The following is a 13,489-nucleotide window of genomic DNA, read 5'->3' as shown; positions in this document are numbered from 1 at the left end:
CATGCTCACAGTTTTTTTTTTCTTTTTATTTCTTAATCAGCTGATACTCCAGGAGAGCTTGGTGCTGCTAATATCCCTTACCCACTGCCTCATTTGCTAGCTCAGACCTCTGGTAAAGCTAAGGACAAGACTCCCAAGGTCTATGCCAAGAAGCCTAAAAGGAGGAATCCCTTGAATGACTCCTTCATGGCTTCCTCTTTCAAAGCCTATGATTTAGACTCTGAGGAGGAAAACCAACCAAATTCCTTCTCATTCCAAGGCACCAACTACCTCACAGAAGGCTAGCAAAACTGGCCCAAGCACAGGGGCTGGCCAAGGTCCTGATGTGGGTGACCTCACCCTTGAAGAACATAGAATTGAATAAATACAGCAATCGACAAAAAGAAGAGAAATGAGGGGTTGGAAAAGCTACTACACTACAACAAAACTGACTTTTTACGGCACCACATCAACGACATACAATAAATGTACGCCGTAGTTTCTCACTTTTACGACTTGCTTTTTTTGCACGTCGTAAATACTTTTCCAACCACGACGTGTCTATTGTGTAGGCCGTGAATGATAATAACAATGATTTTTTTACGACTTGCAATGCATGTCGTAAATAATAAAAGTTTCTACGACGTGCATATGGTGTGCCGTTAATACATTAATTACACACGACGCACATAGGCCAACCGTAAAAAGTATTACACTTTTCACGGCGCACAAAAAGTCAACTGTTAAAAATATTAAACTTTTTACGATGCATAATCTAAGTCGTTAATAATAAGATAAAAAAAAATAAGCGAGAAAATATAAATTCTCTCGGAAAAAAAAAAAGCAGTAAAATGAATTCTCTTATATGCCTTATATTTTTTTTCCCCCAGAATAAGTCTTTGGCTTCTAATTGGTTCTAATTTAGAAAGGGAACGTAGAGGGGGAAGGGTTTCAATCTCTGTAAGACCGAATCGATCTCTCTTGTGTATCTGAAATCAGAGTTATCCATCTCTTCTTCATGGTGTTCTTCTTGTAAGGAGTCCTTGAAAGCAACGATTGAGATTGTATTTCACTGACTTGTAAGTCAGTCATCTTCATCTTCATCTTTGGTTTTGGTTTTTTTTCCCCCTCATATTTGTGTAGATTCATAGATTGCTTCTTCCTCTCCCTACCTTATTTTATATGAAAATTATTTGATTTTGATTTTTTCAGATATTCCCCAAATTTATAATAAGGGATTTCGAATATGAGTTCCATTGTTTCGAATCTAATTCAAAACCATGAAGCAGATAAAAAAAAATCGACTTGAAAGTTCTCTCTCTCTCTCTCTCTCTCTCTCTCTCTCTCTCTCTCTCTCTCTCTCTCATTTCACAAAGAAACAGTGTAAGTAGTATTTTCTTCGTATTCTTTGCGAAGCTCTAAATTGCGAGACCACAAAATCGAACGAAGACAGGTCTCCATTGGCTGTCGAATCTGCAAGGCAAAACCCTAGATCTGAGTTGATCCGTTTTCAATCGGCCTCAGCATTCTGAATATTGGATCCATTGGATCGGAGACCATGCCAGTGGCTGCTTACGCCATATACTTTTTGAATCTCCACGGGGATGTCCTCATCAATCGTCTCTACTGCGACGATGTTGGGTCAGCTCCTCTCTCTCTCTCTCTCTATATATATATATATATATTTATATGTATATTTATTCAATTATAGGTTTATATGCTTGAAATGTATGAATTACATATGACGAATAACTTGCATTGAGTATATATTTGACTTCCTTGATGCGGATTGACATACATATTTATTAATAGAGATCCTTAGCATCGCCATCATTTAAGAAAAAAGTGTGGATTTGTAATGGGTAGCAGCTTTTGTTCTATCATCTATGTATGTTTAGCTGTGACTATTTCGGGAAGAGGGACATGTGCTTTCTTGAACCCTAGATTGTTGTGTTGTTGCTCCAAAGAAACTTGTAAGAATTGATGTTTAGGGAAAGAGAGAGATAATCAATTATGTATATATTGATGTATTATTGATTGATATCTTATTATGTTTACAATGATTCCTATATATAGAAGAGAAGAATAGGTAGTAGGTGGAGTAGGTGAAGTGGAGTAGGTGAAGTGGGTGGAGTAGGTGTAGTGGAGTAGGTGAAGTGGGTGAAGTAGATGATAGGTTTTAACAGCCCTCCGCAAACTCAAGGGGGATAGGAACTAACCAACTTGAGTTTGGAGAGAGTAACAAAACAAGAAAATACATAAAAATAAAAGAGGATAGGAGACACTTTATGGTCGTGTCAGACCGTTGGTAAAAACACTGGATGGTGGTGTCATAACGTTGTAGAGGACACTTTATGGTGGTGTCATAACGTTGTAGAGGACACTGTATGGTTGTGGCAGACCGTTGGAGCAGATAAAGTCTGGACAGTTGACGAGGTCACACCGGACCGATGGAGAAGCTAACCGGAATCAATGTCGGGACAGTTTAATGGGGTCATGCCGGACCGTTGGAAAAGCTAACCGGAATCAATGTCGGGACAGTTTACAGAGTCTTGTCGGACCCCTAAAAAGTCGCACCCTCAAAAGGTGTGCCCAATCTTTCAAAAGGCGTGCCATCAAAAGGCGTGCCCAATCCATAAAAAGGCGTGCCATCAAAAGGCGAGCCTAAGTCATAAAAAGGTGTGCCGGACATGATGGCGAGGCGCGTCACCACATTGGCTTGCGCGCCCGTGTTGTCGTCTGGCGTCAAGTGGCGCGCGATGCGCATGTCTGCCTTGGCTATTTAACCAAGACGGAGGCTGAGGCTGAGGCAGAGGAGAAGACAAAAAACTTGTGAAAAAACCTCTGAAAAACTCTGTGTTGTCTGAGAGAGAAACTCTGTAACACTCTGTTGCCCAGAAAATGGCCTCGTCTTCCCGTGGTCTGCTCACTCTCTTTCCCGACCTCAACGAGTCAACAAGAGAGATAACTGGTGCGGGGGCCAGTGAACCGCAACCAAACACCTCTGGTTTTGCTCCGTTGAACTTTCCGATGCGGTCTGTGGAGCAAAAAATGGCAGTGCAAACGGATATTGAGGCCAATCAGTATACATTGAAGTCATGTGTGGAGACCATGACGGCGGTCACAAACTTGTCGCACCGGCTTCAGAGTAGGACAAATGAGGTGCAGCAGTTAAACGCCCAACTGGCTCTGCTCCAACGCATGTATAAGGATGCGCGAGCAGAGATAAGTGTGCTAAAGGCGGAAAATAAGGAGCTGAAGCGGAAGGCGACCGTTATGTTCCGATTTGGAGGTCCACCATATGCTGCAGTGGAGGAGCAGGGGGGAGTGAATGTGCTCGGTGGACGAGGAAGCACTGAGGCAACACCATCAAGGGCCGCTCAGGACGGAAGCAAAAAGAAGAGACCGGCGGCAGAGTAGAGAAGGGAAAAGAAAAAAGCCCTCTTTTTTTTGGTTGTTTTGGGTTGTGGTGTAAAATAGTGATCGGGGTTAATCCCAACAGAAATAAAACAAAGATTGTGAGATGTGGAATGTGTTTGGTGTTGTTTTTGTTTTGTTGTGTTTAATAATAATAATAAGAATAAAAAATAGATAAAGAAAAGAGAGAATATTTTTGAGTGGAGGATGTTAGGGGCGATGGTGTAATGTTCAAAAAGAAAAGATAAAAAATAAAATAATAGTTTGAAAAACCAGTGATGGTGTGTGAATCTGTGAGTGGGGTGCAAAAGGTGAAGTAAAGGGTTGGAAAGTGGACAAAGTGGTGGATGTCCTTGAGTAGAGAGAGGGAGTGGGTTGATTAAAAAAAAAGGATTGTGGGTTTGAAAGTGGAAATATGAGATGAATCTGCATTTGCTGGAACACTTCGAGCCATGGCAGGTCCAAAAACCTTGTACAAGCCTTTCACTCCCTCCGAGGCCACAATCTTTCTAAAAGCATCAATCGAGCCAGAAAACTTGGGATTTTTGTAATCATCAACTTGAATTACGCTCTTGACAACATCGGTTGGGTAGACAGAAACCCAGAAGGAAGCTCCAGCCAAGCCTCCTGCTATAATCAAAGAACCTCTTCCCAACTTGGATGTGTCTTGCCCTCCTGCAAGGTACTGCTTCAGGGCTTCGTAGACGCCAAACATTGCAGCATTTCCAGGAACCTCTCGTGCCATAGTGGGAATTAAGCCCTTGAAGAGACCTCTCATACTGCCTTCTGATCGGAGAACATGCCTTGCCACGTCCATTGGTCCTGCATACTTCACTGCCACGGCAGCTGAACCAGAATCTGCTAGAGCACTCTGTGCTTGCAACCTGCACTTGATCAATTCAATGGGGCAAGCCAAAAAGCAGACGGCAACTCCAGCCCCAGCCCCAGCAATTATCTGCTGATTGACGGTAAGAGGCACACCAGGTTCAGATCTCAATAAAGATTCCATTTGTCCTCTAACTGTAAATAGGAGAGCATTAAAGGCTGCCACAGTGGCAAGAGGTGCCCCCATACCTTTGTACAGACCACTTGGGCCTTCTGATGCTATCGTTTTTCTGACAGCATCCATAGCACCCGAGTATTTCAGAGGTTGACCTGGGAGTGGTGTGGGTTGGCTTTGGAGTTTGACCTTGATCGTATCAAAGGGGTGTCCAACAATCAACTGCGCTGCCCCACCAACAGTCCCAGCAACTAGGTCCTTGGATACGTCACCCATCGTAGCCGATTTTTCTTGACGCGGGTTGAAATTGCAAGGAAAAGAACAAGATCGAACTGAACTCCCTCTCTCTCTCTACCATGCAATCAGGTATTGAATCAGTGTGTCATTGTGATGGAAACCCAGAATAGAAAAGAGAGGACTTGGATGCAAATGAGGTTTGTAGAAGTGAAATGTAAGGACAATAAACACAAATATACATAAAAGATTGATGAGAGAGAAGTCGGATGCGACAAACTACAGTGGTGGTTGGTCGAGACTGAATTTTACTTAGATATATAACAGAGAGAGAGAGAGAGACGTGGGTGGGTGAGATGCGAACCAGAGAGCTAATCTCAACCTTTCTCTTCCCTCCAATTCGCTGGAGAGAGACAGAGCAATCAACAACTAAATGGTCTCAGATCATTGACCAAATGGAGGATCAAGTGGCTGCAATTCTCCAAGAAGAGAGGGAAGAGATGGAGTGAAGGCATGTGTAGAGGTCCGGCGGGCGGCCAAGGCGAGGCTGCCGCCCGCCGGTGAAGCAGAATTACTAGCTTCTTAACCTTGCTCTGATACCATGTAAAAATTGATGTTTAGGGAAAGAGAGAGATAATCAATTATGTATATATATATATATATATATTTTAATCAATTATGTATATATTGATGTATTATTGATTGATATCTTATTATGTTTACAATGATTCCTATATATAGAAGAGAAGAATAGGTAGTAGGTGGAGTAGGTGGAGTAGGTGAAGTGGGTGGAGTAGGTGTAGTGGAGTAGGTGAAGTGGGTGAAGTAGGTGATAGGTTTTAACAAAACTTAATCAGAGACTTTTACTATTTTGGAAGGCATGCTTTTAGTTGGTTTACAATTGTCAGGTTACTACTTTAAAGAAACTTATTCCCCCTCCCCCCTCCGGCGCCCATGTAAGGTGTGCTTCCATTTTGTTTTCAAGCATCAAGTTATTCTTTATGTTTATAAAACATTAGATTAGAATTGTATCTTGTGTTACATTGTGCCCATAAATGTCAATGGTCATTTTCCTTATGATATTCTGAACTTAATTTCATTAATTCTATTGTCTTGATGCTATAATAGTTGTGTGTTATATGACAAAGAATTTCACTTTATGGCTTAATTTTGTGTAATTTTTATTTTGATTTTTTGTTTATTGACTCCAATAATTTATCCAGGGGAAATATGGTGGATGCCTTTAGTTGAGCTGCTCATATTGTGATATTTTACATCACTATGGTGGTGGTTGGTGAGAAGTCAAACACATCAAGTGATGTTTGGCTTTTTGGTTTTTATGTCTACATTCAATTTTTGGCCTTCTTATTGCTTGCTAAGAGTGTGTCTCTTTTCATTAAATACAAAATTTTAACAGGTTCCACATTGGTGTGCTTTCAACTAATAATACCTCCTTTGACAGTGCCATTTGTATGACCCCATGATGTTCTTCCCATTGAAGATTAGGTTGTTTGTAGAAGGGGACAAATCTGTAATTAATTCATTGCCTGAAGTTGGATTACATAGTTTACTACTTGGTCCCAATGTTCTAATTTCTTTTAATTGTTTCCAGGTTGGTTCTCAGTAAATTTAATAGAAGATGTTTATGGTTTCACAACTGCATACATTGGTCCCACCATTTTAACTTGGTGCACTTCCCTACAGGGTTATGTTAAATGGGTTCGGCCTTTCATTATACACATACTGGAGAAAATTTGCTACCCTTTTTGGATTGTTCTTTTCTGTTCTTCCTTTTTTTTTCTATTCTTTTTTTCCTCTTTTGCATAGTAACTCAAGGAATTTTGCTGCTTACGTACTTTAATTATTTCCAAGACCAAATGTATTTTCCTTAGTTATGGTGCCTTAGTTTGTTCAACTCTTTTGACTTACCCTTCTTTAACTGAAGCAGATTTATTGTTATTTATGGATCAAGTTGGGATAATACTTCAGATTTTTTTTTCCTTTAGCAGACGGTATAAAGAGAAAAAGGAAGAAGTGGTAGAGACGGAGGTTGATCCTGAACGAGATCAGCGGATGGTTTTTGCTTATGAACTTTTTATTGCTGTATCAATTACATTTTATGTCTTGGGCAAACCTAAATAAAATCCAAAATTTGGGAATTAACTGTATTTTTATACAAGAAATAGGAACTTGCCATATTTTATTTAAAAAAGTTCAAAGGGTGCTAAATGAAATTGAATTACTTAGTCTTCACCGTGTTTGAACTTTGAAGATCTATTATTTTATTTTATACAGGTAAATGAAGCTGGCCAAAACGAATCAACTTTCACATTGATTTTAATTTCTATTATCTTTAGCGTACGATTTATAAGATTTTGGCAGGCAATCAAAGCCATCTATTGGATACCCACTTACTCTGTGCACGCTTGCCTTGCAGCTACCCCCAGAAGTTTCGTGCTTCTTGGGTTACTCACTGTGGGGCAATAATGCAATATGAGATGTGTTAAAAATGATGTATTATTGATTGATGTATGTTATATTAATTATGTTTACAATGAGTCCTATATATAGAAGATTAGAGGAGGTAGGTATGTAGTAGGTGGAGTAGTAGGTGGAGTAAGTGAAGTGGGTGGAGTAGGTGTAGTGGTAGGTTTTAACAGCCCCCCGCAAACTCAAGGGGGATAGGAACTAACCAACTTGAGTTTGGAGAGAGTAACAAAACAAGAAAATAGACGAATACATAAAAGAAAAGAGGATAGGAGACACTGTATGGTCGTGTCAGACCGATGTAGAAGACAGTTTATGGGGTCATGTCGGACCGTTGTAGCAGACAATGTTGTGACAGTTGTTGTGACAGTTTACGGAGTCTTGCTAGACCCTTGTAGAAACTAACCGGAATCAATGTCGGGACAGTTTACAGAGTCTTGTCGGACCCCTTAAAAAGTCGCACTCTCAAAAGGTGCGCCCAATTTTTCAAAAGGCGTGCCATCAAAAGGCGTGCCCAATCCATAAAAAGGCGTGCCATCAAAAGGCGCGCCCATGTTGTCGTCGAGCGCCGAGCGGCGCATGATGCGCGTGTCTGCCTTGGCTATTTAACCAAGGTTGAGGCAGAGGCTGTGCAAACCAGTCTGAAACCGCCGAACATTTGCATTCTGAAATACTCTGTAAACACTCTGTAACCAATCCTTCTCTGAAAGTACCAGTCGGAAATCGCTGCTTCGCTGAAACACTCAGCAACCCAAAAACATGGCCTCTTCTTCCCGTTCAGCTACCCAGAACATGGCCTCTTCTTCCCGTGGTCTGCTCACTCTCTTTCCCGACCTCAACGAGTCAACAAGAGAGATAACTGGTGCGGTGGCCCGTGAACCTCAACCAAACACCTCTGGTTTTGCTCCATTGAACTTTCCGATGCGGTCGGTGGAGCAAAAAATGGCAGTGCAAACGGATATTGAAGCTAATCAGTATACATTGAAGTCATGTGTGGAAACCATGACTGCGGTCACAAACTTGTCGCACCGGCTGCAGAGTAGGACAAATGAGGTGCAGCAGTTAAACGCCCAACTGGCTCTGCTCCAACGCATGTATAAGGATGCGCGAGCAGAGATATGTGTGCTGAAAGCGGAAAACAAGGAGCTGAAGCGGAAGGCCACCGTGATGTTCCGATTTGGAGGTCCGCCATATGCTGTAATGGAGGAGCAGGAGGGAGGAAACGTGCTCGGTGGCGTGGGAAACACGGAGGCAGCACCGGCAAGGGTCGCCCAGGATGGAGGCAAGAAGAAGAGACCGGCGGCAGAGTAGAGGAAGTGAGGTCGGTCTGCAGAAAAGAAAACAAATCGTTTTGTTTTTGTTTTTTTTGTTGTTTTTTTTTTTTCTTTGTTTTGTTTTGTTTTGTTTTGTTTTTTTTTTTTGTGTGTAAAAATGTGATCGGGGTTTATCCCTGAGAGGAATAAAATATGGTTCGGTGTGCAAAGCTATATGGTATGAATGTAATTTGAAAACGATTAAAAATAATGTGAAAGAAAAATAAAGAAAGAAATAATAAAAATATATTTGAAATCAAAATGAAAGATGGGGGAAATAAGGAAAGTGATTTGGAGAAAATAAATAAAAATAATGGATTTTGAAATCAAACGGAGGAGAGAGAGGGGACAAGCCCATGTGAGGGAAGGAGGGGTTTAAAGAAAGTGAGGGAGTGGGTTGATTAAAAAAAAGGATTGTGGGTTTGAAAGTGGAAAGATGAGAGAGAGAGAGTGGGGTACATGATGGGTATGTGATAAAATAAAATATAAAATCAGTGGGTTGGTTTGTACAAAAATAAGAATAAAAGGAATAAAAGAAGAAAAGGAAAATGGGGTTGAGAAAACCATCTTCTCAGTCTGCTCTGGATTGACCAGCTCGAGAAGACAATATGATGCCAACAATCAGACCATACAGGGCCAAGGCTTCAGCAAAGATGGGAATGAGGATCATTCCAACAAAAAGTTTTGGCTGCTGTGCATTAGCTCTAACACCAGCATCGCCGACGATCCCAATCGCCATTCCAGCAGAGAGGCCAGCGAGGCCACAAGCGAGACCAGAAGAAAGATGAGCAGAGAGACTGCACCGGGGCGACTTCCGTTTGTCATCGATTAGAAGATTGAATGGCTCTTCTTTGATACAAAGATTGTAGAGGTCAGTCTTCTCTCCTCCTTCAACTAGAGCATTGGAGTACTCCGGGTACTTGGCTAGGACATATTGGTCAACAGATTGCATTTCAGTTGGTGTGATTGGGCCTGACCATCTTAGGTCAAGACCATGGAGTGTCGATATGGCTTCTGCTATTATGTGGGCAGGAATCACTGTATGTGCTTCCTTGAAGACCATGCTGCTTGGTCTGCCATTTTGGGTTGGTGACTTGGGATTGGAAGCACCACTGTGGCCTTAGATCCTCTATGCAGTTTGATCTGTTTATTGAAAGTGTTGTTGAAGAATCTGCCATTGAAGAAGAAATGAAGGAAATTTGGGTTTGTCTGGCGGGCGGCCAAGGCGAGGTTGCCGCCCGCTGGTGAAGCGGAATTACAAAGTTGTTTTACCTTGCTCTGATACCATGTTAAAAATGATGTATTATTGATTGATGTATGTTATATTGATTATGTTTACAATGAGTCCTATATATAGAAGATTAGAGGAGGTAGGTATGTAGTAGGTGGAGTAGTAGGTGGAGTAGGTGAAGTGGGTGGAGTAGGTGTAGTGGTAGGTTTTAACAAGATGGTAGTTTCTTACTTTTGTTACTACTTCTCTTTCACTCACTCACTCTCTCTCTCTCTCTATGAAGCTAGGGTTTCGAAGCCACCACAGTCAAGAGGTGTTGATTGAACGAAGGTAGATTTTTCTGTATCTAGCCAAACTCTGTTCAGATTTTTCTATCACCATTTGTTCTATTTCATGTATATGTTTAGTGATTTGGGGACTTCAATTGGAAAAAAAAAAAAAGTTTTGAGAAGTTAAGTTTTAAATTGAGAATTTTGGGTTTTTATTTGGGGGGTTTTGATTGAAAAATTAAGGTTTTGTTGTCATTGCCAATTTTTCAAGTAATTTTAATTTCTATTAAAAGCTTAACAAATTTTCCTGTAATAGCATACAATAGTACATGTGTGTTTCTGAAGTTGCTCATTTTGATTGAATTTGTTTGCAGCAATTTGAACGGCTTTTCCAGTTTGCTTGAAGAATTGAGGATTTGATGTACACTATCACCCAAGAAGAGGTTAGTGTTCTTATTTTTGAATATAATTCCTTACTTCCCATGAGTAATACTGATGTTCTGCCAGACGGTTAGAATATTCCTTGGCTCTTCGGCCATGATCCTGTTGTGCCACGGCTTAGCTTCTTGCAGTTTAGTTAGGATTAGCATTGATTTCAGTGGAACGTGTTTTAAGTGTTTTGGAAAAGAAAAATGCTACACAAAATAACAAAACTCAAAAAACTTTTCTTACTTAAACATGTAGCATATAGTAATGACACTTTGGTATCTATAGCGGGACCCACTAGAATAATATGTTAGGCACAACTTATATGAGTAACAGAAGTATGTAAATTTTGTTAATTTGTATAATACTCTTTGGAAAAATATATGTGTTACTACAAGATTTTAACCACTAGTTAAATGCTTAACAGTAAATTTTACATTGCTGGAAATTTGCAGCAATTTTAATTGGGTAGAAACATTTCTAGAAGAACAAATAGTAAATTTGATGCTGCTGTGGTCATTTGGGGATTTATTTAGGCAGCTTAGATCTTGAAGTCCATTGAATATGTCATCGTTGTTATGCTTTTTGATCCTTCAGACATACATCCTCTGAATAAAAAAATAAAAAAAGTGTCATGTATCTTTTCCCTTTGTTGGCGATGTTCTGTCCGTCCAAAATGATGTTCTTCTCTTTGTTGGCGATGTTCTTTTGCCTGTATTTCTGGTGATTGCTTGGATGCCATCAGCAGAGCCAATGCCTTCTTTTCCCAGGCATTTACCAAGTCTTGACATTTTAAGTTTGGGTAATGAATTTTTTGGAGATTGGATGGGTGTAGCACTTGTTTTACACTAAACTCAGTATAAGTACTGCAGTAATTGTTGATATGAGTATTTGCCTGAAGATTTTTATTCACTTGCTATTTATTAGGATTACATGCTGTGCCCATAGTTTGTTTTCTTTTGTAAAAATTGCAGATCCCATTCCAGCTTGGATTGTCAAAATTGGATCTACGGAAGGTGGTGAAATCCAGTTTATCTGGGGTAAGTCATTGTGTAACCTATTGTATCTCCTGCCTTTAGTATCAAGATGGTTCAGTAACGCAAGACTAGTGTTGTTCAGGTTGACAAGTCCATCACTGCGATGTATAAGAAATTGCAAAAGAACCTAACCTCAGAGGAGGTATTGCCTTCTTTGTGGGATAAGTGCAAGGTAAGCAAGCTCTTCTGTGAATGCATGTTCACACTCTTGTAAGGTTTACTATGTACTAATCAGGGGGAAGTGGGGAAAATATTTACCATAAGGTTTACACAGCAAAAGCTGCACCTGATGTTTTTGTAAATAGTTTTGGTCAAATAAGCTGATATTAACTATCCTCTTTCTGGTATATTTTGGTGATGCAAACAATACATTAAACTGCCTTGAATGGTTAAAGTTTTAGATCTCCATTTGACACTGCTATGTCTGTAAGGCTTCTGCAGCATATTCAGTAGTATGACATGTTAACTTGATGCATTGTAGGCCTACAGCTACTGTAAATTATGTGTAACAATTGACATGAAATATTGATAAGCTTTATGTTTAGACCATCAGCAGTAAAAAATGGGACTGTAAACCCTATTAACTTTAAGCACATGGCCTAGTAATGACATGGGCCCCTGCCAACCCTAGTAATGACATGTACCCTAGTAATGACTATAAAGCCTCGTAATGACAGGGTTCCCTGTGACTTTTTCTCATCCTGCCTCGTCTTTTACTGAGTTGACACTTCAAACCGAGCTTTTCATGGACAAGGAATGGTTCTAATTTCTGCTGATAAATCTAAAGTAGAATAGGATGTGGTAAAAAGGCTGCTTTTGGACCCAAGTGTGGGTGGATGGACTGATGCTAAACTTATATCTTCTGTGATTGATCTTAATTATACAATTTCCATGCCTATCCGAAAAGGAATGGGTTATAAATACCACACGGTCTTAAGAATTGGTTTTGATTTTGATTTTTTTAAAATTAATTGTTGATGAAACTCTTAACAATGAATTGTAGGATTTAAGGGTTGGAAAAGTAGAGATCCTTTAACATAATTATGTAAGTCCCAAGTATGTTGCATTGAAGTAGATTAATTCCACCTCTTCCTCTTTTTAAATTTAATTTTTCTCTTGAGCTTCTTATGGTCTGGATTTAGTAGCAAACTATTTATTCTTGTACAAACTTAATGGTTTGTTTGAAGATTCCTACTCATTTCCCTCTAGAAACATTGCAACAAAAGATGTAACTTCATTAGATGTAACTTCATTTGAGGTATGAAAAAAAAGGTTTTACTTTATGTGGATTTTATTTGCATATACGTTGAGACTATTGATATATTGAGTTTTTGCTAATTTTCATTATGACATTGCTTTTATGGGGCCATTGAATTATCTTATTAATTTTGGAAATGCTTTGTTGTTGTTTTAAAATTTCTTCATCATTTCTTAATACCTCAAAAATATTTTTGTCCTGAGTTGTTGGTTTATGTACTTATGTAAAGTTTTGCAGACAAGAAATGCAATAGGATTAGTTGCTCCAGCTATTGACGCGGGTTTAGGTGACACATACATTGGGCACCCTCGTCCCTGTGATAGGAGCAAGTGGATTTGCTACAGCTGCAACTGCAACTGCAACTACTATAGGAACTATTGTCGGTAGTTTTAGATAATCTCTTAATAGTTGTCGCTATGTTTAGAAAGTTAGATATGCATAGTTTTGGATGGTTTAAATTTTTTTGTGCAGTTTAGAACTTAAGGATATAGTTTTCGAATGTTTGGAATGTATAGACAATTGTTGAATGTTTATAATTTATGGATATAGTTTTTTTTTTAATGTTTCAAACAATATTTTGGTGGTTGATTGATGTTTTGTAATGCTTGTTTGTAATATTTGTTAGATTATACCAAATTGGTCAAATAGAATTTGTTGAATTTTAAAACAAAATAAAAAATAAATAATTGCATATTCTATGACAGGCATAATAAGTCGTTGTATTACATATTTTACGGCGCGCAATCAGTGTCGTTATTTGTCTAACCAATTTACGGCGTGCAAAAGTAGTTATAGAAAAAGTAACGACGACGCACAAAATCTGTCGTTAAATAGTTTT

At 39.4% G+C, this 13,489-nt stretch overlaps 1 protein-coding gene and 1 pseudogene across 8 annotated transcripts in view; one reads left to right on the top strand and one right to left on the bottom strand.

Moving 5' to 3' along the window:
* The window catches only part of LOC114322103 (exocyst complex component SEC3B), a 65,836-nt gene extending 52,612 nt beyond the window's left edge, over positions 1 to 13,224 (top strand). Inside the window, exons 2-9 of one of the 8 annotated variants that reach the window (XR_014336006.1) lie at positions 41 to 1,058; positions 1,192 to 1,620; positions 6,640 to 6,706; positions 9,945 to 9,991; positions 10,305 to 10,373; positions 11,331 to 11,396; positions 11,476 to 11,565; positions 12,881 to 13,224. Coding sequence is in view for 3 of the 8 variants with exons in the window: in XM_082879296.1 (XP_082735422.1) it covers positions 10,350 to 10,373; positions 11,331 to 11,396; positions 11,476 to 11,565; positions 12,889 to 13,038 (330 nt within the window). In the remaining 5 variants the exon portion in view is untranslated. Of the gene's footprint in view, positions 1 to 40; positions 1,621 to 5,853; positions 6,707 to 9,875; positions 9,992 to 10,304; positions 10,374 to 11,330; positions 11,397 to 11,475; positions 11,566 to 12,880 lie in introns of those variants that run through there. The other 7 variants (XR_014336009.1, XR_014336008.1, XR_014336005.1 and 4 more) reach the window with 7 other exon arrangements.
* On the bottom strand, positions 3,776 to 4,718 carry LOC145794904 (mitochondrial carnitine/acylcarnitine carrier-like protein pseudogene; annotated as a pseudogene).
* Positions 13,225 to 13,489: the final 265 nt, after the last annotated feature.

This window comes from Camellia sinensis, chromosome 7 (genome assembly GCF_055761805.1).
Source record: "Camellia sinensis isolate YWXY chromosome 7, ASM5576180v1, whole genome shotgun sequence".
Classification (NCBI taxonomy): Eukaryota; Viridiplantae; Streptophyta; class Magnoliopsida; order Ericales; family Theaceae; genus Camellia; species Camellia sinensis.
This window is presented reverse-complemented; position numbering and strand designations above follow the sequence as displayed.